At 39.5% G+C, this 25,899-nt stretch overlaps 1 protein-coding gene across 1 annotated transcript in view; it reads right to left on the bottom strand.

Annotated features, from left to right (window-relative positions):
- Positions 1–1,208: 1,208 nt before the first annotated feature.
- keap1b (kelch-like ECH-associated protein 1b) overlaps positions 1,209–25,899 on the bottom strand; it is a 33,260-nt gene continuing 8,569 nt past the window's right edge. Inside the window, exons 2-6 of the mRNA XM_078561653.1 lie at positions 16,639–17,329; positions 12,826–13,507; positions 11,642–11,847; positions 10,471–10,647; positions 1,209–2,228 (exon numbers count right to left, since the gene is read on the bottom strand). Of these exons, the coding sequence (XP_078417779.1) occupies positions 2,080–2,228; positions 10,471–10,647; positions 11,642–11,847; positions 12,826–13,507; positions 16,639–17,185 (1,761 nt within the window). The 5' untranslated portion in view covers positions 17,186–17,329 and the 3' untranslated portion in view covers positions 1,209–2,079. The remainder of the gene's footprint in view (positions 2,229–10,470; positions 10,648–11,641; positions 11,848–12,825; positions 13,508–16,638; positions 17,330–25,899) is intronic.

Below are 25,899 nucleotides of genomic sequence, written 5' to 3' on the forward strand. Positions count from 1 at the left end.
GCTCTTGTGGACACATCAAGAGCACCAATGGACTGGAAACAGATTCTAGTTCAAGAAAAACACTGAAAATGCACAAGAACTGTATCACAATTAAAAAAGCATCAACTCAACTTGGAGTTTATTTTGGTTAGATTGTTACTGTTTATGCAATAGAACTATTTTAATTTGTCGAGAGTCTTCATCCCAGTGTACCTGGGCCAGTTCCCATGCCTCCACTCCCTCTCCTTTCATCTTATTTCAAATATTTATCCTTTTTGAAAAGCTATAATGGAATCTCTCCCGTTTCTGGTAGGGTTCAATATAAGCCTAACAACCCCCTGTATATTAAAAAAACTCCTAACCTCTCCCTTTGTTCTTTTGATAATCATAAATTTGTCCTCTCCAGCTATTTGATCAGAAGCAGTTTTTTCCTTTATTTACCTTTTCAAATCTCTATTTTTGAGTACCCTTTTCAGATTTCATCTGAGCCTCTGCTGCACAAAAAGTACCTATTTTTTCATAACGAAAGCCTCTCATTCTTGCGATCATGTTAGTGATTCCCTTTTGTACCATCTACGTAGCCGTGCTGTCTATCTGAAAATAGGACATCCATAACCACCTAAATACTAATTTTTGCAGGATTAGCATTACCTCTGCTTTTGCACTTTGTGCCCATGTGAAACCCAGAATCACATACATTTACAAACATAGCTCTATCAAGTTGTCCTTCCACTTAAAATGTTGAGAGACAAATCATCTCAAAGTTTTTTTTTTAAACCATTTAGTGAAAACTAAGGGTTTGATCCCCATCTGTAATCAGCTGCTAATCTAAGAATGAAAGTGGGCAGCAGTGTCTGAGCACAGGCCATCTCTCCGCTCAGTCAGGGTAACAGGTACACTTGCTCAGAGATCGAATAGAAAAATGGAGAGGGTTAGCACATTGTTCTTTCACCTTTAGAAACAAAGTTTACATCCAATCTAGATAGACTTTTGTACCAATCAGCAAATAAGAGTCAATTTGCTTCATGAGCTCACCTATATCCTATAATAAAGACAAAAAACACCCCAACCTGCCATGTTAAACTTTCAACAAGGTAAAGAAACCATAGTACAGCACTTAGATTTAAAAGAAAAGTTGATCTAAGATTAAAATCCAAATAGTAGTAACCCTGGTTACACCTAGAAGAAAAAAAACTACATACTGTGAAACATTGAAGACGACCAGAGTATTTATTAAATACAATGTTTATTAAAGTGAACACATTTTATTAAAAATACTGTCTTAGAAATTAAGTCACTGATGTTCATTTTGTTAGAATAGATTCAATTGTTTCTTTTGGAGATCTTTACCGAAGTACTAGTGCAAAATAATCTGGTATGGCACCGGCAAACTGTCGCAGTTAAATTCCACACTTCCCCTTCTCAATACAGAGCACAAGAGAAACCAGATGTAGTGAGCAAAAGGAGAAAATCTTTTAAATGGATGTTCCTTCCAGTGCCCATCCCCCTGCTCCTCCTCTAACTCTGTGCAGCTAATGTAATCCGACCTGGATTCTGCACTCTCACATGGAACATAGACTCGTGCTCCAATTTACTACCATATGCTCATCTATTACGGTTATTTAGTGCATGCTGTTCAAGAAGTGGGTAATTACAAATATCAAAGTTAATTAATTTAGGTAATTAGCATATTGTTACAAGATGCCATCCTCATTAGAACATGGAAATTGTCTTTGGGAATAGGTGATAAACACTGTAGATTTCAGATTGGTGAGCAAGACAAGCCCTGCAACACAAACCCACCTGTGAATATCTAACAAGTATTCATTAAGCACTCTAATTGGACTGTTTGTGAGATTCAGAGTTATGTTCCTCATCAGTTATTAAATGTCAAATTAAGGGGGCTTATATAAATTTTCTTCTGATTTATGGGAAAATAAGTGCAAAAAAAAATTTTGAAAATTGCTCTTATGTGATCTGACTGCATAGGTGAAATTGGGATTTACATCAAAGTGCCGGTACAGTCTTTCAAAATGATAACCGCACTATAAAGTCCAAGAAAACTGATAAGATTGGATGTTGATCCAAAGATTGAGTACATTAGCGCCGAGCCAAGTTGCACGGTTCCATTGTCACAGCCACTCCAACGCCACTCCTGCCCGAGGTCATCTGTGTCACTTCTGTCCATTGGCCAGTGTCTGGATCAAAGCATTCCACACTACTGAGGAAATCTTGTCCGTCATAGCCGCCTATACACAAAGAGCATGTCAAAACATGAACAGTTTACATCCACTGAAATTAACATTCCTGCAATTCATATTTGTCTCTCCACAGATACTGCCAAACCTGCTGACTATCTCCAGCACTTTGTTTTTATTTCTGCAATTCATATTCTTGTTTATTCCTAGGCAGAGTTAAGGCTTGAGAGTATCGCACCTGCCTGTCCCCTCAGCATGAATAGAGTGTGAACAAAATAAATGAAATTGAGAGCCTTGACTTCGTGGTAGCGCTCTGGCTTATGTGAGAATATCAGTGATGTTCATGTTGTTAGAACAGATTCAGTTATTTATTTTGGACATCTTTACCCAACTACAGGAGCAAAATAAACTGGTGAGGTCATGAGCTGAAGCCCCATTCCAAAAACTTTAGCCACTCCAGTGCAATAAACAGATGGCACTGTTAGATGTGCCATCTTTCGCAAGAAATGTTAAACTGAGACCCAGTATGCCCGCTCAAGGTGAATTGCTATCCTGCGATAGTACTTAAAGACAAGGAGGGGAATTTCCCATGTGTTCAAGCCAATATTTATCCCTCAATCAACACCTCTAAAATTAAGATTTTCCAATAATTGTGCAAATCTGTTTGTAGGAATTTGCTTGGCATGCTTGCGACTACACTTTGGAATGTACTTCATTAGCTAAGAAAGGGGCTAGAAACAAAGTTAATTCTTCCCTTAAGGGAAAAAAAAGCTATAAAACTTTCTTGAGGTGATATAGTTGATAAATTCTTCTCTATAAAATTGAACCAAAGAGAATAGGCATGTCAGGTTAGTGATTCTCAAGCAGGACAGCATCTGTGGAGGGAGGCAGGAGGGGGTAAGGAGGCCAGGAGCTTGAGAATCAGTTGTTGAATTGGATTGTTTCGCAATGATCTTAAAAGGTAAGTTTACACATGCAAACTTTTGGTGAAGGCAGGATCAGCCTCAGCATAGTTGAACAGTCTACAGACACACCATCAAGTGTCCTGAATAAACTAGAGTCATTTGGAACTGACGCAACATGGAGTCTGTATCATTAGGAAAGGAAACATGTTTAACATTTAAAGCACACTCTGGATATTAAAATATGTAAACAAATACTTTCAGTGCAGTTGATCCAAAATTAGTATTAAAACTACAGGAGCAGTTGTCCTGGAACAATGAGTCATTATGTTTATGCAAGGATACAAAGGATTAACAAAAACAATTGTAATTTTTTCAGAAGTAAACTTCACTGAAAATATTTTACTGCAATTCTTGATTTAAGCCCATTAGTGAAACAGACTTAAGTTTAATAGCAGATTCAATCATAATTACCTAAGTTCCCAGAGGAACCAGTTTATTTTGGGTGAATGTTTTGTGCTCAAAGCATATGTTAGTGTTGGGAAGTGAAGTTGGTGATAGATTAGAGGCTAATGTTCTTTCTGCATTTCTATCTCCCAACATGAATGCCAATCTAAGAAAACACTGCAGTGGATTCTCCACCTCGAGTTATTTTGAATAGTATGCCCATGGAAAGTGGATTTGATAGAATGCCTGTCTGACAGCTGTCTGCAGCAGCATACAATGCTATTATGAAGAAAAATGTAGAATTGTTTACCATTTAAACCATTTATTCCACCTGAACCTACTACTATTCCAGCACAGTGAAGCTATACTGCCATTCAATTAGATCATGGCTGTTCTGCATCTCAACTCCATTGACCCACCTTGGTTCCATAACCCTCAATATCCTTGCCCAACAAATACCTATCAAATCTGTTTGGAAATTTTCAATTCACCTAGCCTTAACAGCATTTTGGGGAGAGTTTTCCAATTTCCAGTATCCCTGTATGGCCTAGCTGTAATTTTAAGGTTATGCCCCCTTGTACTGGACTCTTCCACCAGAGGAAATGATATCTCTCTATGCTATCAAACTCTTTAAATCATACTAAAACATTTCAATTAGACCAACTTCTTAATCTCCTATATTCTTGGAATACAAGCCTAGTCTATGCAGTCTGTACTCTATATCATACTAAAAATTTCATATTCTGTACAGGAAACAAAGAGGTGAGCTATTTGGAAGTTTCACCTTAAATACTGGAAATAAACTGGTCAAATTAGAATCTGAAAGAGGAAAAACAGTCAGCATTTTAGGTGTCTCACCTTATCAAATCAGAACTCTGAGAAAAGGATTGAACCCAAAACATTAACTGATCTTTCTCAAATGATCAGCCTGCTGTGGCTTCTTTTAATCTGTAGATCTTAAATTACTTGTTCAAAAATACATGTCTACTTAAAACAAATATACACATTTCCAAATACGAATTGGATGAGTACAGAACAGAAAGCAGCAGACAAATTTAGAGGCTTATAACCTGAAATTTGATAATAGAAATGCAAAAAAATCCAGAAAAATAAATTCCTTGGTTTTAAGTTCAAATGGTTAATCAGCAAACCATAAAAAAGGTACCAAGAATCTTGCAGCTTTCTTTAAGCCAGCTGTAAAGTTTTTAGACAATACAGCTGACCTTAAATCTTAAAACTACAACAGGAAGTCCATGAGAAGCAAAACATTCAATTCAGAAACTAGGAAATGTGAACTATTAACAAGGGAAAGATTAGTTTGAGGTATTATTTACAGCAATATCTTCCAGTCTTGGGACATAAGGGCAAACCTGAGCTGTGCACATCACTCTGCAGCATACCTCACAAGCAACAATCAGATGTTAACAGAATTCGATATTTGTAGGTTCATAAGAATATAAGAAATAGGTGCACGAAAGGTCCATTGAGCCTGCTGTGCCATTCAATATGATCATAGCTGATCTTGGGTTTCAACTCCACGTTCCCACCCGCTCCCCATATCCTTCAATTGCCTGAGACACCAAATCTCTATCTCAGCCTTAAATATATTCAGTTATGGAGCAACAAAGATTGACAACCCTTTGAATGAAGAAATTTCTCTTCTCAGTCCTAAATATGTCCATTGTATGCTTGGACTGCCAGTGGATCATTAATAGCAGATCCAAAAATCAGCAGCTAACCAGCGACGTTACTGAAACAGCCCTCATGCTGGATAAAAGGCTTGTGACACAGCTTTTTTCGTTTTGCTGTCAGTGACCTGAACATACAAAGTGCCAATACTTGGCCCAGAGGCGAAAGGGGGATTCATGCTGTTCAGACCTTTCCCAGTCACTGGAGGAATGTACTAATCCCTGGAATTTGACTCCAAACATTAATCTGTCTTTGTCTTTTAGGAGATGACTAAACTGTTGTGCATTGGAGTATTTTCTGGTTTCGTACAGATTTACAGTAGACAATGTTTTGGTTGATCCCAATAAAACGGTCAGTATCTGTGATTTTAGAAAGGGTGCATATGCAGTTGTGGAAATCACTCTGTAGCAGGCACACTTCAGCAGCAGTTCTACAACATGACTAATCTACATGTGACTAACAGTTTGTGTCTACTGAACTTGCCATGCCTGAGAGCCACAGGCAATGTCAGATACTTCTGTAACTTTTTGTATATGTGCCTCATTTACCAAAGTTCCCAGTTTATTAAGCTGACCATTGATAAGACTTAAGTGCAGGCAGTGAAACGAAGATTCAGCATAACTCTCTTGATGCCTTAATTCTCCAAATGCACCACTTGGTATATGCCAAGCTAAACAGATTGGGAATGCTTCTGGTTCAATTTTTGATTGATGTAGAGTCAGACAATCTCAGCTGACACAGTTGGTGCTACAATTAGCATTCTTGGCTAGGGAGTATGAATGAAAAGGTCTGCTAAGTTTCTTGCTCCTTATTCCTATCCTCAAGAAAGTGCCCATCTGGGAATTTAGTCAAAAATAGGATTCAGTCTCTGCAGGCGTAGTCAGTTGACACTGACTGTGTAGACTTACACAGGAAGGCGGTCACCTGAACATCACAGATTAAAGAAGAGCAGGAACAACAAAATTGTTCTGTGAAATGTTAATTATTAACTTATTGGTTGGTAGAGATGGGATCAATAAAGGAGAATGGAATTCCTAGAATTCTGCAAAGGACTCCTTCCTCAAGTAGAAGGTTGGGTATGTCACAAGGCTGGAGACTTTGTTCAATCTGATTTGAGTAATGAAATACCTCAGGTGCTAAATACAGCTAAGCAACATACTAACTACAACACAAGGTTAAGATCGAACTAAAAAGTTTAATACACAAACAACATTACCAGTCCGGGTTATGGCATATTTCAGAAAAATGAGGAATGATCTAGCTGAGGTAGGGTAAAAAGAAAAAATTGGCATGCAGGAGTGTAGGACAACATTGGGAGGTTTGAAAAATAAGGTACAGAATAACTACATTACATTAAGAAAGGAAAACACTAATCATTTTTTGGATGCCACGGATAAATAAAGTTTAGACATTGGTCTTTCCAAAGAAAAGGGGGCAGGAGATGTATCCTGAATTAACCAAAGTGTTAATATGAGGGACATTATGATAGACAAAGGAAAATTTTAAATGTTAAGTTAGGCTAAATAATGATTAAGTGTCATGGCCCAATGGCATGGGAGAGGGGGAAGAAATTGACAAAGCCATAGAAATTAGATTTCGGGACTCCACTGAATGTTAACCTGTAATGGAAGACTAGAGAGTGGTCAAAAAAGGAAATTAGGCTAATATGCGTAATTACAGGCCAATTAGTTTAATATCTATTATAGGAAAAATTTACAATCTTTACAAATGAAATTACCACATATCCTAACAAAGAAGTAGATCACATGGATTTAAACAGGGATACTGTGGGCTTGTAAGAAAAGGTACTGCAATAAGTGTGGGAGATTTTAATTTTCATATAGATTGGACATATCAAATTGGCAAAAGTAGCCTGGAGGATGAGTTCATAGACTATATTTGGACAGTTTCTTGGAACCATATGCTCTGGAACCAATCAGGGAACAGGTTATTTTAGACCTGGCAATGTGTAATGAGACAGGATTAATGACTCATAGTAAAGGATCCTCTAAGTAAGAGTAATCATAACATGATTTAATTTCCTACTCAGTTTGAAGGTGAGAAACTTGTTCTAAAACTAGAGTCTTAAACTTAAATAATGGCAATTACAAGGCTAAGACGACAACAATAGGAAAATAGGTTAAAAAGGTAAGATGGTAAATCAGCACTGGCAGACATTTAAGGGTATATTTCATAACCCTCAATAAAGAAAAATTCCATTGAGAAACAAAGAAGCTATGAGAAGGATCCACCATCTGTGTCTAAGGAAGTTAAGGATACAAGAAATGTATAATGCTGCAAAGATGGGAGGCCAGAAGATTGAGAAAATTTTAGAAACCAACAAAGAATGCCTAAAAAGGAAGAGGGAGAAATTAGAGAATGAGAAAAAAATATATAAAAACAGGCAGTAAAAGCTTCCAGGAGTATATTAAAAAAAAGAGTGGCAGCTAAAGTAAACATTGGTCCCTTAGCAGGTGGGACTGAGAAATTAATAACGGGGAACAAGGAAGCAGCAAAGACTTTTTGTATGTCTTCAGAGTGGAAGACACAAAAAAGCATCCCAAGAATAATAGGAAATTAAGAGACAAAAAGGAGGGAGGAACTTCAAACAATCAGGATCACTAGAGAAAACATACTAGGAAAACTAATGGGACTAAAGGCTGACAAGTCCCGTGGACCTGATGGTCTGCATCTTAGGATCTTAAAGGAAGTGGTTGTAGAGATTATGGATGTAATAGTGTAATCTTCCAGAATTCCCTGGATTCTGGAAAGGTCCCAGCGATTTGAAAACTGCAAACATAACTCCTCGATTCAAGAAAGGAGAGAGACTGAAAGCAGGAAACTATAGGCCATATAGTCTAACATCTGTCATCGGGAAAATGCTAGAATTTATTATTAAGGAGGTAGTAGCAGGACATTTAGAAAATCATAATACAATCAAGCATAGTCAACGTGAAAGGGAATTGTGTTTGACAAATTTATTGGAATTCTTTGAGGATGTAACAGGGTAGATAAAGGGGAACCAACAGAGATAGAATATTTGTATTTGTATTTCCAAAAGGCATTCAATAAGGTGCCACTTAAAAGGTTACTGCACTTGATGAGAGCTCATGGTGTGAAGTATCAGCACAGATAGAGGAATGACTAACAAACAGGAAACTGAGTTGGCAAACTGTAACTAGTGATAAATATTGGGTTCTCAACTATTTACGATTATGACTTGGGTAAAGGGGCAGACTGTATTGTAGCCAAATTTTCTGATGATACAAAGATAGGTGGAAAACAAGTTTTGAGGAGGATGCAAAGGGATATAGATAGGTTAAGTGAATGGGCAAAAAATTGGCAGATGAATATAATGTGGGAAAATGGGAGGCAGGAAGAATTAAAAAAAGATTATTTAAATGGCAAGAGACTTCAAAATGCTACAGTCAGAGGGATCTGGGTGACCTGGTACATGAATCAGGTAGATATGGAGGTACAGCAGGTAATTAGGAAGGCAAGTGGAATATTGGCCTTTATTGTTAGTGGGATGGAGTATAAAAGTAGGGAAGTCTTGCTACAGCTGTACAGGACATTGGTGAGATCTCACCTGGAGAACTGTGTACAGTTTTGATCTCCTTACTCCAGGAAGGATATAATTGCATTGAAAGCAGTTCAGAGAAGGTTCACTAGCTGATTCCTGGGATAAAAGGGTTGTCCTTTGAGGAAAGGTTGAGTAGGGTTGGACCTATTCTCATTGGAGTTTAGAAAAATGAGAGGTGATCTAATTGAAATACAAAAGATTCTGAGGGGGCTTGACAGGATAAATGCTGCCAAAATGTTTCCTCTTGCAGTGGGATATAGGGGACACAGTTTAAAAAAAGGGGTCTCCCATTTAAAACAGAGATGAGGAGGAATTTCTTCTCTTTAGAGGGTTGTTAGACTTTGGAATTCTCTTCCCCAGAGAAGAGTGGAGGCTGGGTCATGAATATACTCAAGGTGAGTTAGGCAAATTTTTGATCGACAAGGAGTTAAGGGTTATGGAGGACAGTAGGAAAGTGGAGTTAGGGCCACATGCCATGATCTTATTGAATGACTGAGCAGGCTTGATGAGCTGAATGGCGTACACCAGCTCCTATTTTTTATGATCTTATAATAGACTCACGCTAATTTTTTTTTTAAAAGATGACCAAAGGAAACTGCAAAGGGCCATAGATAAGTTGTGGGAATTATGCTTAAACATAGCTTGTAAAAACCAACATCAGGAAGTGAGAGGTGAACTATTTTGACTACTGCTATTTTATTTAATTATGTTCTGAATAGAAGATGGCGTGCTGCTGTGGAAGAGCAGAGGGATTTGGGAGTGCAGGTTCATAGGACACCGAAAGCAGCATCTCATGTTGATGAGGTCGTAAAAATGATAATGGAGTTCTTTAGTTTTATCAAAGAGGTATAGAGTCAGTGAGTCAGAGATATAAAATATAAAAGCTTTCTTAAAATAAGCAATGAAATATAAAACCTTAATAAAGGTTCAAGTACAGTGTGCAGTTTGGGCTTGATAATACACAAAAATTGAGGGATTAAAGAGAGCATAATGCAGACTAACTAAGATGCTGCCTGTCACAAGGAAACAAATACAAAAGACAGACTCAAAGTAGGAGTTTTTGGCATGATGCAATGAAAGAAATGCTTAAAATTATTAAAAGGATGGAACAGGATAGATAAAAAGCAACTTGTTCCCAGCAATGGAAAAGATCAAGAATGACCGGCTGTAGATATAAGATTAAATACAAGAGATGTGAGACAGGGGGCAGTTGAAACTTCTCTATTCAGAGTGAAGTGGGGCTGCAGAATTCACTCCTGGTTTAATGGCCGAGGAAGAAACCATGTTAATTTTCAAGATTTGGATAGGTGGTGAAGGGATGTGAGAACCGAATGGGCAAGTGTGATTAGGACTACATGCTCACTTGGAGGGTAAATACCAACATGGAGCGGTTAAGCAGAGTGGCATTCTGTGGTATCTGTGTATCCATAAAAGCATATATACCAAAAAAAGTCAAAGATATAAATAAAAGTTCAGATTTAGGGAGATGACATTCCTACCATAGCATCCCAAAGCAATTCTGGGATTTGGACAGTGATATTTAAATACACAAACACTCATACTGGACATAGATCTTAATGTTAGGGACCAAGGTTTGATTCAATTTGGCAATCCTAGTCCAGCTTCTCCAGGCAGGTTGGCTCTAAGACTGAGGAAATAAAGTTAAACTTACCAAGCACATAGATTTTGCCCTGATAGACAGTTACTCCAAGAGCACTGCGCTTGTGCTTCATTGGCACTATACATGTCCATTTATCCGTTTCTATGTCGTATTGTTCTACACTGTTAAGTTGATTTACACCATCATATCCTCCAATTGCATAAACATAGTTTTTTAGTGCACAGATACCTAAACAGAAAAACAAAAGAGTCCTTTAATGTGATCCAGTTCCATAATTCTACACCCTCCAGTTTTTTTCCTTTTTTGAAGGCATTGATTCATGCTGGGCTGTGGTTCCATGGGCACTGTCTCCTGTACCTCATTCAAATGGCTGTTATTCATGTGTTAGCTGAAGCAATGAGTGTTGGACAATGAGTCTGTTCAACTATTGTGGTGAAGCATCATAGCTGAGCTCGATTCCATCGTCAGCAGACATCACACACATGCATTTTACTGCGCTTATCAATGGAAAGTTATCAAGAAGAAGAAACATGGCTACCTCTTCTCATAGGTCTGGGACACTAATCCAAATTCCCTGGCTAAGATCAGGTAATGCAACATAAATCAGGTATAGAATTTAGGATTTTTAAAAAATTAATTTTTCAACTATGTTTTACATTTTTTATTCACTTGAAAGTATTGTGCAACATTAATGTGCTTTCAGGAGAATAAAGTGACACATGGTATATTTAAGCACATACTGGGGATCATGTTTTAGGGGTCAGGGAATTTTGTGGCACGCGTCTGGTTTTGCTGAGTCAGGAAGAAAATCCTTAATGGCTTATTCCTGGGTTCCCAGTGAACCTATTCTTATCTTGCCGAGGGGCAGTCTAGTTGTGGGATTGGCCGTGGGGGGGGTGCGGTGTCTGGATCATGAAGATTTCCAGGAAAGACTGCCTAATGCTTCCAGGGCTCCAGATGAAATCAATGTATTCTATTCCAACTCGTGCACTACTCGTGAATTTTACCCACATTTGTTGTGGTGAGTGGTAGATTTAGGGAGAGTTAGGGAGTGGGATTTTAGGGAAAGGAGAGAGAAAAAAAGAGGAAATTCATCTCCTTACTGTCAGTGACAGGTGCAGCGGCTTACTGCAGAACAGTTAATTGTACAGTGAGCATTTTTCTTGGCCTGTTTCAATTTTAAGATTGCTGACCCACATGGGATTTTCTCCAATCCACTAACCTGCTCCACTCCTAACGGTGTTCATTGGTGCAATGGTGTTCCATCTATTGTCTTCAGGGTGATAGCACTCTGCTGAATTGAGGCGATTTGTTCCATCAAAACCACCAACTGCATACAGAAGACGATTTACAATTGCAACACCGACACCAATTCTGCTAGTTGACATTGAAGCCACAAACTCCCACTGGTCCTTCTCTGGATCATATCTGTAAATGCAGATGCACTGTTCTAAGTATGCTGTAAACATAGCTCACAGGGAACAAAGGGCAATGTACCAACGTGCTGAATTTTACAGTAACAGGTGTCACTTTAGGACTGAAGTGATTAGGAATAATGTCTGAACATAGAAAAGCAGATTACGACTCGAAGCCAAACAGCAGTTTGCGAGAAAGTTTGTTAGTCGTATTTAATGAACAGGGTCAGAAGGGAGGAGGACAGAGAAGTTATAGAAGAGACTGCCAAGTTAATCACAGTACGGTGATAGGAGGGAACTATTTTAGGATAGCTATATTTTAGAATTTTATCAGAATGGTACTTTAACATTAACTTGCGGAGTTTACGATCCAGCACAATGACTTTTCATCTACAAATATGAATCAGATAATACAGTAAGAATGGGCAGTATGTAAATTTTGTACATTCAAAAGCAAAATTTCTGAACATGTATGTGTTTCAATAAGCAAACAAAATGGTTAGCTGTTGTATTAGAAATGATGAACATAATGCAAATCTGTTTACAGAACCTTAGTCCAAGATCAACTAGAACAGAATTTGCATTAGCATTTGACTGTTAAAAGGTCAGCAAAATAAATACTTGCAAATTCCTGCCTTGTCTTGATCGCGTGGTGAAGGAAGTAATGCACCATGTGATGACATACACAGATAAAGGAGTTCCCACTTGGTCCCCAGCATCTACTGATGCAAATGAGCAGGGTTGGGAGACATTGTAATTAGATTAGAGTATTACTTAAAAAATTAGACACGTCGAAGCTTTTCATCTTACACTCATCTGGATACTTCACAAGAATATCAATAAGGGGAAAACAACAATTTAAACTGTATCGAAGAGAGTGCTGATGGTTGGCAAGTGGACTCTGATTCAGGATCCAAGATCTTTACTGGGGAGAAAAGAGAAACAGCAGTGTTTTTATTTTAAGATAATGCTGAAACATGGGGCAACAAACCTTTCTACAGAACTGTGATGGATACAGCCCTCAGATCCACCGACAGCGTAGATCATTCCGTCTATCACTCCTCCTCCAACCCGGTTCCTGGGAACATTCATAGGCGTGCAGGGGGACCACTGGTTGTTCATAGGATTGTAACAGTCTAATGCATTGGAATCAGTGTTGCCATCCGGCGAGTTGTTTCTTCCTCCTACTGCATATAGGAGCCCGTGAACGGTGCAAGCAGCTAAACCACTCCGTGGCATTGGCATATCTGTCAATCTGATCCAACAGTTCTCCAAAGGATTATAGGCTTCGAGAAAATTCAGTGACTGACGGTAATAGCCTCCTGCCGTGTACATTAACTGAGGAACATTTGGTGACCTGCAGGGGCAGGCCTTGGTTGGTTTGTGCAGCGTCAGCTCCTTAAAGACTTCCACGAGATAATCTTTACATTTGGAGTCCATTCGGAGTATTTCACACTTCTGCAGTTGCGTTTTCAGGAAGTTTGGGGTCAGAGAATGGCACCTAACTGCATTTAGCAATGCATGTATATATGGATGTCTGTTTTCACAGTCATGTTTCACCCATTCGATACAAGCATGATAGACCTCAGATTCACAGCGCACGTTCAACTCATCTCTGCTGATCAGGCTGACCAGTTGGCACTGCGTGAGGTTGAAGAATTCTTCTTGTTTTGCTACCTATCAGAAGGATACAATAGAATGTTGTTTTTCTCTTGAAAAGAACATATAACTATTTAATTTAATCAACTTTTTTTTTTATGTTCAAGAAACAACGTAAAGTTTCTGAGCAAAATTCCTAACGGTTACAGGAAAAATATTCAGGCCATATTTTAATACAGTAATTTGGTCCCAACTCCTAACACAAACACGCATCCCTGCTCCCCAGTCTTGTTGGAATGGATTAACAAAAATCTCAACCCAGGCAAATTTGAAAAACAACTCTTGGGTGAAGCAAATCTGCGTATTTCATTGAAACATAACTTCAAAAGGGGCTTGACAGGGCTGATGCTGAGAAAATGTTCAAGGTTGCCCAGCCAGGGGAAACATGGGGTCAGAGTTTCATAATAAGGGGTCAGCCATTTAGAACTGCAACGAGGAGAAATCTTTTCACTCAAAAGGGTTGTGAGTTTTTTTGTAATTCTCTACCTTAGAGAGCTGTGGATGCTCAGTTATTGAGCTCATTCAAGACAGGTCGCAAATTTTTAGATACCAAGGGAATTGAAGGATATGAGGATATTGCAGGGGGTGGAGTGGAGGTGGAAGATCCGCAGTGATCTTGTGAAATGTTACCACAGTCTCAATGGGCCGAATGGCCTACTCCAGCTATTTCTAATGTAATTTCAAATATTACTAGATTCTAGCCATTTTTCCCCTTTAATGGAAGGGACAAGATTTGTCATTTAACATAGGGAACTAATCTTTGTCAGAGGCATTACTTTCTGCTCACCCATACCCTCCCAAAGTTTCTAACCACTCTTAATCGAGAGGACAGGACTGAGTTGGCTACTTCCAGGTCTCCACTACTCGATGACTGGTTTTGAAGCAGTGTACAGTTATGTCCCTTGAGGAAATTACTTGCCTGATAGAACTGCTGAGCCTTTGCACAATAGCAGGGCTTAATGAACTCGGCTCTTATAGATCACTGGTAGAATGTGTCGGTGCTCCAAAATGCCACTCAAGCCAAGGAAGCGTTAGAATATAAAGTATAAATTTAACAATAGGGGGAAGGAGGGGTTCAAATGAGTTAGGCATGGCCTTGCAACTATGGAACTTGGATTTGAACCCAACCTTAACCTAACAGGATGAGACACCCATGTGAAGTGAGTAATATGAATTGGCCTGGGACAGTAACAATTCATTGTAATTATGGTGAGCATCTCACAAACTGCCCTAAATTCACATTATTTTATAAAAAAAATAGACCACCACTGTAAGGATGCTCTTCTGAGCTTGCATTAATATGGATTGTTGTAACAGACTAAAGGGAGTTTTCCATTACTACCAACACGACTAAACCTGACTTGACAGGGCAACACTGGATAATTAAAAAATTGTTCTATATCCCAATAACATCTCATCTTGATGAAAGAGTGGATAGCTTTATCATGTCCAACCAAAAAAGCTCACGAAAGTGCTCATTTGGAATAAGTTTAGAATCTTCCATGATAATCAAGTATTATAAATGCAACATTTTTCTTCACTGCCTTCTAACATCAGTTCCTATCTCTGCCTACTTAGTTTATTGATCTTTTCGCTCCTGTCTCTCTCACACGAAGATTTATTTTTAAAACTAATTTTAATGGTGCCTTAGCGTTGTGGAAAATTTCACAAGCATTTTGTTTGGTAACTCTGTCTATTTTGTCCCATTTCTTTTAGTCCTCAGCTCACAGTTAGCTTTCTAACAATGCTCCCAGCTCAGAATCATCAGTAGTTGGCATTCAGTGGGTGGGGAGCACAGCCTGATCTGAGCTTTTAGAATGGAAGTGGAAATGGAGTCAGGAAAAGGCAGCAGTGATGTTGATGAATATTGAGGGGGATGCATACACGGAGGGAAAACATATATATTATGTAAAATGCTTTAAAAAGGAGTTAAATATTATATACATGTAAAAAGCTTTAAAAAGGAGTATGTTTCAAGTCCATGAAGGGCAAAATTTGTATTATTGGTGGTAAACCACACTGCATTGTTTTCAAGCAGAACATAGTATTTTTGAAAAAAATGGACATTTAAAAGTAAAGTATTGTTGTGAATGAAATTTGGGTTGTTATAAACAACTTTTCAAAAAAGTATATGATCAGCTGGCTGAAAAAACATGACCAAATGAATCTGAAGAAAATATTTAAGTGATTGGTTTGTTTTCCATGTGTTGTTGATTCTGATTTATAGCAAATCTTAGCAGTGCAAATTTTAGAAAATCAGCATGGTTAATCTGAGCGTGATTAAGTAAGCCAATCAGAAATATGTGGGGAATGATTTTTCATGTGACAAATTTAATTCGCCACTCTAGATATTTATGATGATACATGTATACCCAAGATATGTTTATCTTGCCTGTAATGTATGTCTGTAATACTGTACTGGGCCGCCAAAGTTGCTAAGTGGTCTTTGGTCACTTGACATCACAATCCAGTTTTCAGAAGAACACAAAACACAGGTTTTTAAAGTGCCCATTTTTGTTAAAATTAAGCAGTTTTTTTGTTTTACAAATGATCTTTCTCCAAGATGATCAGGTTCCAACCCACTCAGCTTTTCAATGACCCAAGTCTCTCCTTCAATGCTCACTTGTAGAATTGGGTCTCTACCATTCACAGTTCCTATGTCTGATCCAAACCTCAGACTAAATTTATTTACTTACCATTCCCCAGTCCAATGCCTTGCTCAGGTGATTACTGCTGACCCATATACTGATAACCCATGAGCCAAACCACAAGGAAGAATACTAATCAATACTGAAAACTTACTAATTAGACTTGCTTTAAAGAGTCATTGTGGATGTTTCACACTCCAACGACCTATCTCATTGGCACAGTAAAAAGTAATAGAAGCCTGGAATTCTCTCTCTTAAAAGGCTGTGAATTTTGGGTGAACTGAAATTTAAGACCGAGATTGATACTTTTCATTAGGCAAGGGACATGGAAAAAGCTGGGTAAATGGAGTAAAGGTACAAGTCAACTATGATCTAATTGAATGGCAGAATAGACCCAAGGAGTTCAATTGTCTCTTACTGTTCCCATGTTCCAAACAGCAACCTAGAAGTTTCAATAACCCATCCAAAATTAAAAAGAGAATAGCCATTATTCGTACCTACCTCACTGAAGTGCAGGTATATATACTCTCTGGCCTTTTCACTCAACTCTTGGCAGCCAATTTCCTCAGCAAATGAGGCGATACCAATGGCATTACTGGGATCCAATTGCTCCACTAGGAATTTGCAGCATGCTTTAACGACACTATCTATCTGGTACATCACTGCTCCATTCATAACATGCAGTACACATTTCTCTCCCACTGTAATACTAGCAGTGTATGCAAACTCGATCAAACGTTGCATTACTGTAGGGTGAACACCCACAATAGGTATAACCTCCATTCCACATTCTTTCAAACCATTGGTAAACATGGCCTTGAAAACAGGGCTGCAAGAGGCAAGCACAATCTTGTGTGCAACAAACTCCTCCTCCAGGGCATTGTGCTTCACCCGGAGTGTCACGTCACAGAGTTGCTTGTTTAAGCGTATCTCATTCATTATTTTAAAAGCTTCCACCGTGTGGTTTTCTAATGTGTAACTGAAGTAGCGGCTGGCATTCTGTGACGGCATCACTTCCGCTGGGCACCCAGTTGTCATCGACATTTCTTCACAGTCACTGTGCACAGGTCATTGCTTCTCAGGAAAAGCAGCAGAAATCAGCTGCACTGTGGAACAGGTGCATTCCACATCCATTCAGGTTGGGTCCATTCTCAACTCCGTTTGAGAATAAGTCACTTTCTTGGGCATCTTAGGGAAGAGAAAATATGATAATTATTTTTTTTAATGAGTAGGAGAACGCCGTTAGGCTCTTAACTAGATTAACTCACCCACCCATGCTAACACTCCTCAATCCCTTCTTACCCTTGAAGTCTATACTTTCACCTCAGGTGATCTTCCTTGGCAACTTAATTCACAGCTGGGTTATTCTTGGAATATGAAAAGGTCCATCTAACTACTTCTAGTTTATTTATTTTTTTAAACTTTTCCCCCTTTGGTGTTTAAATCCTTTGCAATAATTTAATTTGCCTCAATTCTTCCTCACCTAAAATTCTAAAAATTTGCTTCCATTTGTTTCATTGAGTAATAATACCCTTCCTGGACTAGATCACTAGGAATTCAAGATGAAGTCTGACCAATGCCTTATGTTGCAGGGATTCAAATTTGTCTTGTTTTATTCTACACAAGACTCATTTAACAGCTTCCCACTGTCTCAGGGGTAAAGGGACCAAGGAAACTGATCACTGGAAACCCAGAAGGTCCCAGGGTTGATTGTCAATCTGTACTACGTTAGCTGATTGGGTCTGCTTTATATTCTCTTTAGTACAGAAGCTCTAGTCACCTCCATGTGTGGATCAAGCATCTTATGTTCAAGTATATGACGATACTGCCCAATATCTAGTTCTAAGACAACATAACCCCTTCTGAACTGGTTGGGGTGTCTTGCATGGGTTCTCACAAGCTTCTACGATCTTCCAGACTTAAAGGCTAGCGAGATGGGGCTCAATATGAATCATTAAACTGCCTTATTTTGTTTTATTTTTATTTTTAAAAAATACACAAATCATTGTATGGAACCTCCGATAATAGGGATCTCATTTCTCTCCTCCTCCAAAACGAAGAAATAATAAACTAGACTCCGCCCCGTCTCCCTCCTGTCCTTTTCTCTGCCTGACTTGTTCATTTTTAGAATTGCTTTTTTTCTAGGCAGCTTCTAGCTAGAAAATTGACCTCCTGTATTTGAGATTCCAATGCTAGGTCCAGATCTATATTTTAAACCAGAGACTACGTACAATATGATTGACTACACAAGAATCTCTTCCTTAAACTCAAGGTATTCACAGGGAATGGAAGAGTGGGGCAGGGCAGGACCTTGATTCTTTCCTTATTCAGGCATTCATCAAGAGGCCTGGCAACCTAACAAACCACCCACTCCTCCAAAACCATGTTCTTAGCAGGTTCACATGAATAAAACGATCCAACAAAGGCAAAACAACCATGCCTATTGGAGTCAAAGGCTGAGAGTTCAAACCCAACTCCGATGACTTGAGTACAGAATATATTCTGTCATTTCAGTGGAATACTGCACTGTTTGAGGTGCCATCTCTCAGGTAGATTGTTAAACAAAGGCCTCATCTGCTTCCTTGGGTGGACATAAAATATTTCATGACCCTATTGAGGAGCAGAGGAGTTTTCCCAGTGACCTTGTCAACACTTATCCCTCAATCAATATCACTGATTAAACCATTTATCTCATTGCTATTTGAGAGACATCGCTGAGTGAAAATTGGTGGCTGTATTTCCCCAAATTACAAGTCTTTCTTTTGGGCAGTCCCTTGGGGTCGAGGATGACTTGCTTCCACTCCAGTTTGATGGGTTCCGAGATGGCCGTTAAATCCAGTGTGCGATTTGCAGCCTCTGCTACATGCAGGAAGATGGTGCATGAAGGGCAAACAGAGTGTAGCTGACTAACCGAGTGAAGCCTTGGAGTGCGGAGAGAGGGGATTTTAAGTGTTAATTCTGTTCTTAAATTTTGCTCTTAAAATTTAATCTAGTCTGTAATTAGCAGTAACTGGAAAGTACGGTGTAAGCAGGCTAAGTTCTTTCTTTCTTGTAGCTTAGACAGGATAAATTCACTCTCAGCTGTAGGAGCTGAATAGTTACTTAGCTAACTGGTTGAATCTGGTTAGTGTAGCCCCAGTACAGTTTACTATAAATTCAGGGTTCTTTCGTGCAGCCTTGGCAAATGGAGTGCAACTGACTAACTGAGTGAAGACTTGCAGTTTGGTGAGAGGAGAGTTCGGAGAAGGAGTTATAGAGTCACAGAGTTATACGGCACAGAAACAGGCCCTTTGGCCCACTATGTCCATTGTTTATTTCCTCTTTCTATCTTTCTCATCCCATAGAAATTGGGTCTTGCTCTACTACAGGGAAAGGAGCTGTTTGGTGAGTATATGGTACCAATTCGGTGGTAAAGTTATTAAAATAAAAGAAAGCAACATAAACAAGTGATTTATATAATTAATTATTTAAAACATATTAAGGATGGCAGGGCAGATTATGTGTCAAGGCTGCAGCATGTGGGAGTTCCTGGATAACACTGTGATCCAGGACAAACACTCTGCAGTAAGTGTTTGCGGCTTGAGGAACTTCAGCTCAGTCGTTGAGCTAGTCTGAGCTGCAGACTCTACTACACATCAGGGAGGGGAAATGTTACCTGGATGCTTTAAAACAGGAGGCAGTCATGCCACTAAAGGATACGGTCTTCTGGTTTCAGTGACCAGGGACAGGAGGGTGTGACTGCGAGTGAGGCAGGTAAGGAGACCCAGAGGGCAGGAGTGTGAGCCTCTGCAATTGTTCAACAGGTTTGAGATTCTCTCAGCTTGTTTGGATGAGAGTGGGGGCTGCAGAATGGATGAGCAAACTGACCATGGCACCGTGGTACAGGAAGCCATCCAAGTTGGGGGAGCAAAAAGGAATGTAGTGGTAATAGCAGACAGTATAGTGAGGGGGATTGACACTGTTCACTGCAGCATAGAACGAGAGTCCAGATGGCTTTGTTGCCTGCCTGGTGCCAGGTTTCGGAACATCTGCTCAGGGCTGGAGAGGAACTTGCAGTGGGAGGGAAAGGAATCAGTGGTCATGGTCCAGGTAGGTACCAACAACACAGACAGGATGAGGAAGGAGGCTCTGCATAGTCAGTATGACGAGCTAGGCACCAAATTAAGAAGCAGAACCTCAAAGGTAATCATTTCTGGATTATTACCTAAGCCACGTGCAAATTGGCATAGGACAAATAAGATTAGAGAAATGAATGCTTGGCTCAAAGACTAGTGTGGGAGAAGTGGGTTCTAGTTTGTGGGGCACTAGCACCAGTTTTGGGTAAAGTGGGATCAGTACCATTGGGATAGTCTACATCTGAACTGTGCTAAGGCTGGTGTCCTTGCGAGCTGACTAACTAGGGAAGTAGAGAGGGTTTTAAACTGAATAGCAGGGGCAAAGGATCAAATTTGGGAAGATGTGGTAAACCAAAGAGTAAAGGCAAGGCAAGAGAGACAGGTATTAATATGGGAAATGATAAACAGAATGTGACAGGAAGGGACAGAGTACAATTCTAAGAGTAAATCAGCAGGTAAGGCTGGACGCCACAAAAATAATAGAAGGACAAAACTAAAGGCACTGTATCTAAACACACGTAGCATTCAGAACAGATGAGCTGATAGCACAAATAGAAATAAATAAGTACGATCTGATAGCCATTACAGAGACATGGCTACAGGATGACTTAGATTGGGACCTGAATATTGAAGGGTATGAGACATTTTGGAAGGACAGGAAGTTAGGAAAAGGTGGAGGGGTGGCTCTGTTAATTAATGATGGTATTAGCACATTAGAGTGGGGTGACCCAAGTTCAGGAAACCAGGATGTAGAAGTGGTTTGTGTTGAGATGAGGAATGATAAAAGCAAGAAGTCACTTGTGGGAGTGGTGTACAGGCCCCCAAATTGTAACTACACCGTAGGACAGAGTATAAAAGAGGAGATAATGGGAGGTTGTCAAAAAGGTACAGCAATAATCATGGGGGATTTTAATCTACATATAGACTGAAAAAATCAGATGGGCAAAGGTAGTGTAGATGAGGAGTTCATAGAAACTATCCCGAAAGCATCCTAAGAACAGCGCATTCTGGAGCCAACCAGAGAGCAGACTCTTCTTGACCTGGTATTGAGCAACAAGATAGGATTAATTGATAACCTCTTTTGAAGGTACCCCTCGGTAGCAGCAATCATAATATGATTGAATTTTACATTCATTTTGAGGGAGAAATGAGGGCATCCAAGACTAGTATTTTAAACTTAACTAACGGCAATTATGAGGGCATGAAAGCAGAGCTAAAGTGAACAGGCAAGTGAGGTTAAGGGAATAGAAGTTCAGTGGCAGACATTTAAAGGGATATTTCAGAATACACAGAATATACACATTCCAATAAGAAAGAAAAAATCCAAGGGGAGAGCCCGCCATCCATGGTTAACTAGAAGTTAAAAACAGTATCAAAGTAAAGAAAAAACATGTAATTACGCAAAGACAGGTGGCAGGTCAGAAGACTAGAAAGAATATAAAGAACAGCAAAGAATGACAAAAAGGAGGGAAAAATTAGAGTATGAGAGAAAGCTAGCTGGTATTACAAAGGCGGATAGTAAGAGTTTCTATGGATATTTAAATAAGAGTTAAAGTGAGCGTTGGTCCTATAGAGTGTGCATTTGGGGAATTGATAATGAAAAGTAGGGAGATGCCAGATTAATTAAACAGGTATTTTGCTTCAGCCTTCACTATAGAGGACACAAGTAACATCCCAGAAATAGCTGTAAATCAGGAAATGGAAGGGAGGGAGGGACTCAGGAAAATTACAATCACCAGGGAAATGGTATTGAGGAAATTGTTGGGGCTGACAAATCCCCAGGTCTGGGTGGACTTCACCCTAAGGTCTTAAAACAAGTGGCTAGTGAGATAGTTGATGCACAAGTTTTAATTTTCCAAAATTCCAGGGAAGGTTCCATTAGATTGGAAAAATAGCAAATATAACTCCTTTATTCAAAAAGGGAGGGAGACAGAAAGCAGGAAACTATAGGGCAGTTAGCCTAACATCTGTCATAGGGAAAATGTTAGAAGCTATTATTAAAGATGTTATAGCAGGGCACTTAGAAAAATTCAAGGCAATCAGGCAGAGTCAACATGGTTTTGTAAAAAGGAAATCATGTTTAACCAATTTATTGGAGTTCTTTGAAGGAGTCACATGTGGATAAAGGGGAACTGGCTGTACTGTACTTAGATTTCCAGAAGGCATTTGATAAAGTGCCACATCAAAGGTTATTGCAGAAAATAAAAGCTCATGGTGTTGGGGATAACATATTGGCATGGATAGAAGATTGTCTAGCTAACAGGAAGCAGAGAGTTAGCATAAATGGGTCTTTTTCTGGTTGGCAGATGTGACAACGATATGCCACAGGGATCAGCGCTGGGGCCTCAACTTTTTACAATTTATATAAATGACTTGGATGAAGGGACCGAAGGAATGGTTGCTAAATTTGCTGATGACACAAAGATAGGTAGGAAAGTAAATTGTAGCCTCATGTCCTCTTCACAAAGTGACATAGATAGGTTAAGTGAGTGGACAAAGAGCTGGCAAATGGAGTATAATATGGGCTAATGTGAAATCGTTCATTTTGGCAGGAAGAATAAAAAGGATGATCTAAATGGTGAGAGATTGCAGAGCCTTGAGATTCAGAGGGATCTGGGTGTCCTAGTGCATGAATAACAAAAAAGGTTAGTATGCAGGTACAGCAGGTAATTAGGAATGCCAATAGAATGTTATCATTTATTGTGAGGGGAATTGATTACAAATGTAGGGAGGTTATGCTTTAATTGTACAGGCATTGGTGAGACCCCCACATCTGGAGTAGTGTGTACAGTACTGGTCTCCTTATTTAAAGAAAGATGTAAATGCGTTAGAAACAGTTCAGAAAAAGGTTTACTGGGCTAATACCAGGAATGGGCAGGTTGTCTTATGAGGAAAGGCTGGACAGGTTAGGCTTGTATCCGCTGGAATTTAGAAGAGGGAGAGGCAAGTAGATTGAAACCTTTAAGATCCTGAGGGGTCGTGACAGGGTGGACATGGAAAGGATGTTTCCTCTTGTGGGAGAATCTAGAACTAGGGGTCACTGTTTAAAAATAAGGGATCGCTCATTTAAGACAGATGAGAAGAAATTTTTTGAGGGTTGAGTGTCTTTGGAACTCCCTCAAAAAAGGTGGTAGAAGCAGAATCTTTGAATGTTTTTAAGGCAGAGTTATGCAGATTCTTGATTAACAAGGGGGTGAAAGATTCTCAGGGAAGAGGAGGGGGTGGTAGGCAGGAATGTGGGGTCGAGGTTACATTCAGATCAGCAATGATCTTATTGAATGGCGGAGCAGACTCAAGGGGCTGTGTGGCCTACTCCTGCTCCTAATTCCTACATTCGTATGTAGGGTTGGGTAGATGGGTTGTTTGGAAGCTTGTGCACTCCCTCTAACACCTCTCCTTCGCTTCTGGATGTTCCCAACATGTTCAGTCAACACCAGAGTCTCCCATGAGTCAGCAGATATGTTTAACCTCTTCAGGGATGCTCTTAGGACATCCAGGAGGACAATGGAAACACGTTAGGGAAGTCTCCTGTGCAACCGAGTTACGTGTAGAACAATTGCTTCAGGAGTCTGGTCTCAGGCGTATGAAAGACATTCCTGTCCAGCAGTGCTTGTTTTGAATGATGAGCACCTTGATGCTGGGCAAGCTGGATTGGGAGAGGATGCTACTGTTGGAATGCCTTTCTTGCCACAGGATTTGGAGGATCTTGCGAAGACACTAGTGGTACTTCTCCAGTGCTTTGAGGTGCCTGCAGTACGATGTCCAAGTCTCCAAAGCATGAGTTGGCATATTGGAGGTGATGATGAAATTCATCATCTGTGTCTGCCTTCATTGAGAAGGCTCCCAAGAAATGGAAAATGGTCTACCTTTTCCATGATACCACCACTAATCTTAATTGGCAGGGGGAGGTGTTTTGCTGTGGGAGCTGGTTGGAAGGGGACTTTAGTTTTCCGGGTGTTTAATGAATGGTTCATTTTTCCCATCTACTTCAAAGGAGGAGTTGATAATGACCTGGAGCTCAGTTTCTGAGTGAATGAACGCACATACAAGTGTCAACTGCATACAGGTCTGAGGTAATCCAACATCAGAGGTACTTCATTGGCTGTCAACACTTGAAATTTCCTGAGGATGTCTTTGCTTAGTTAGGTCAGAGATGGAATAAAAGGTTGCATAATGTTCTCCAGCAGTTGTAATTTGCAATACACATAGATGTCTCACTAACACAAAGTTCCTTCTCTCCCATGTGCTGCCACCTAATGTTTTAATACAGCGAATTAAAAAGAAACCATATGCTAAAACACAACTCATTATCCTATCCTCTCAATAATCAAGACTCTAAAAATCTGACAGGATGCTACATCCCTTGCAGCCTGTTCTTCTTATCGCTATATGATGGTCCCTCTGTGCACGTACGCAATGATACAATGATGTCCAAATGAAGAATACAAAAATGGAAAAGATACAACAGAGCAGCTGCCATCTATAGCCCAGCAAAAAAGAAAATCAGTGCTGTTGGACAGAAGGAAGAAAACATGAATTACTATTTAGTTTACTGATGGAGGACAAGTATATCTTCTTCAGAGAAGTTGCCATCTAAAGTGTGTCCTAGGTTGCTTGCCAAGAAATGATTCCATGAAGAAAGAACAGTCTTCTTAAAAGTTTACAGGAAAGCAAATAAACATTGTAATGAATGAGTTGGCTCATGGATGGAGGCCTCTAATGATGCAGTATTTCACTTGGAGGGAAGCAACAGTAGTTTTGCTCCCTTCCCATAGCTAAATATTAAGAAACTGTACTCTTAAATTTTTGTAGAAAATTGAAATCCCTTTTTAAACTTCTCAACAATTCAGTAGATACTAATGCACCCTGTGGTGCATCTGAGTCATGTAGACCAGAAAAATCAAAGTTTTGATCTCAGTTTGGACTGCTAGCCATACTGATGCTGGGGCTAATACAATTAACCTCAATGTTCCCAAACTGGGAAAAGAGGGTGTTGGTCAGCCCACGATCTATATTGTCTTTCCTACGTGGATCTTAGGTACATAGAAGATCACATTAGGGTATGACATTCTTAATTGTTGAATCACTTACTAACATTCACTGTTCAGAAATGCATAATGACGTTCTAAAGAAGGTACCGTGGAGTTACTGACAGCTGAGGAATAAAGTCACAGTATGAGTCAGCAGCTTCAGTAAAGGAGGAGAGATAATGGGAGAATAAATATTTTCTCCAGTTTCCTTAATGACTCAGCATAAATGTGCAACATGGCCCTGAGCCACATAGACCAGGAAGACACCAAGTTTATGCTGATTGTTTAATGTTAAATAGCCTGTTGGCAATGTCATACCAGAGTTTGATGCTGTCCTCAAATATTCATCAGTAAACACAAGCAGGAACTCGATCGGATATATTCCCTTGTTCAATCAAGATACTGATGCTATTACAGCACTGACTGCTTCAACTGCACAGCTAGCTCCAGCACAAGAGTTGGACCTAGTCCACGTGACTCAGTAACACACCATGTGTTGTATTTATCAATGAATCACTGGGAGCCTCAAAACAATTTTTTTTCATCTGAATTTATTCACTTTAGCAAATGCAAGTGGTTTTGCACAACACTGACATTGGAATGCTAGGGTTAC

This window comes from Cetorhinus maximus, chromosome 17 (genome assembly GCF_964194155.1).
Source record: "Cetorhinus maximus chromosome 17, sCetMax3.hap1.1, whole genome shotgun sequence".
Classification (NCBI taxonomy): domain Eukaryota; kingdom Metazoa; phylum Chordata; class Chondrichthyes; order Lamniformes; family Cetorhinidae; genus Cetorhinus; species Cetorhinus maximus.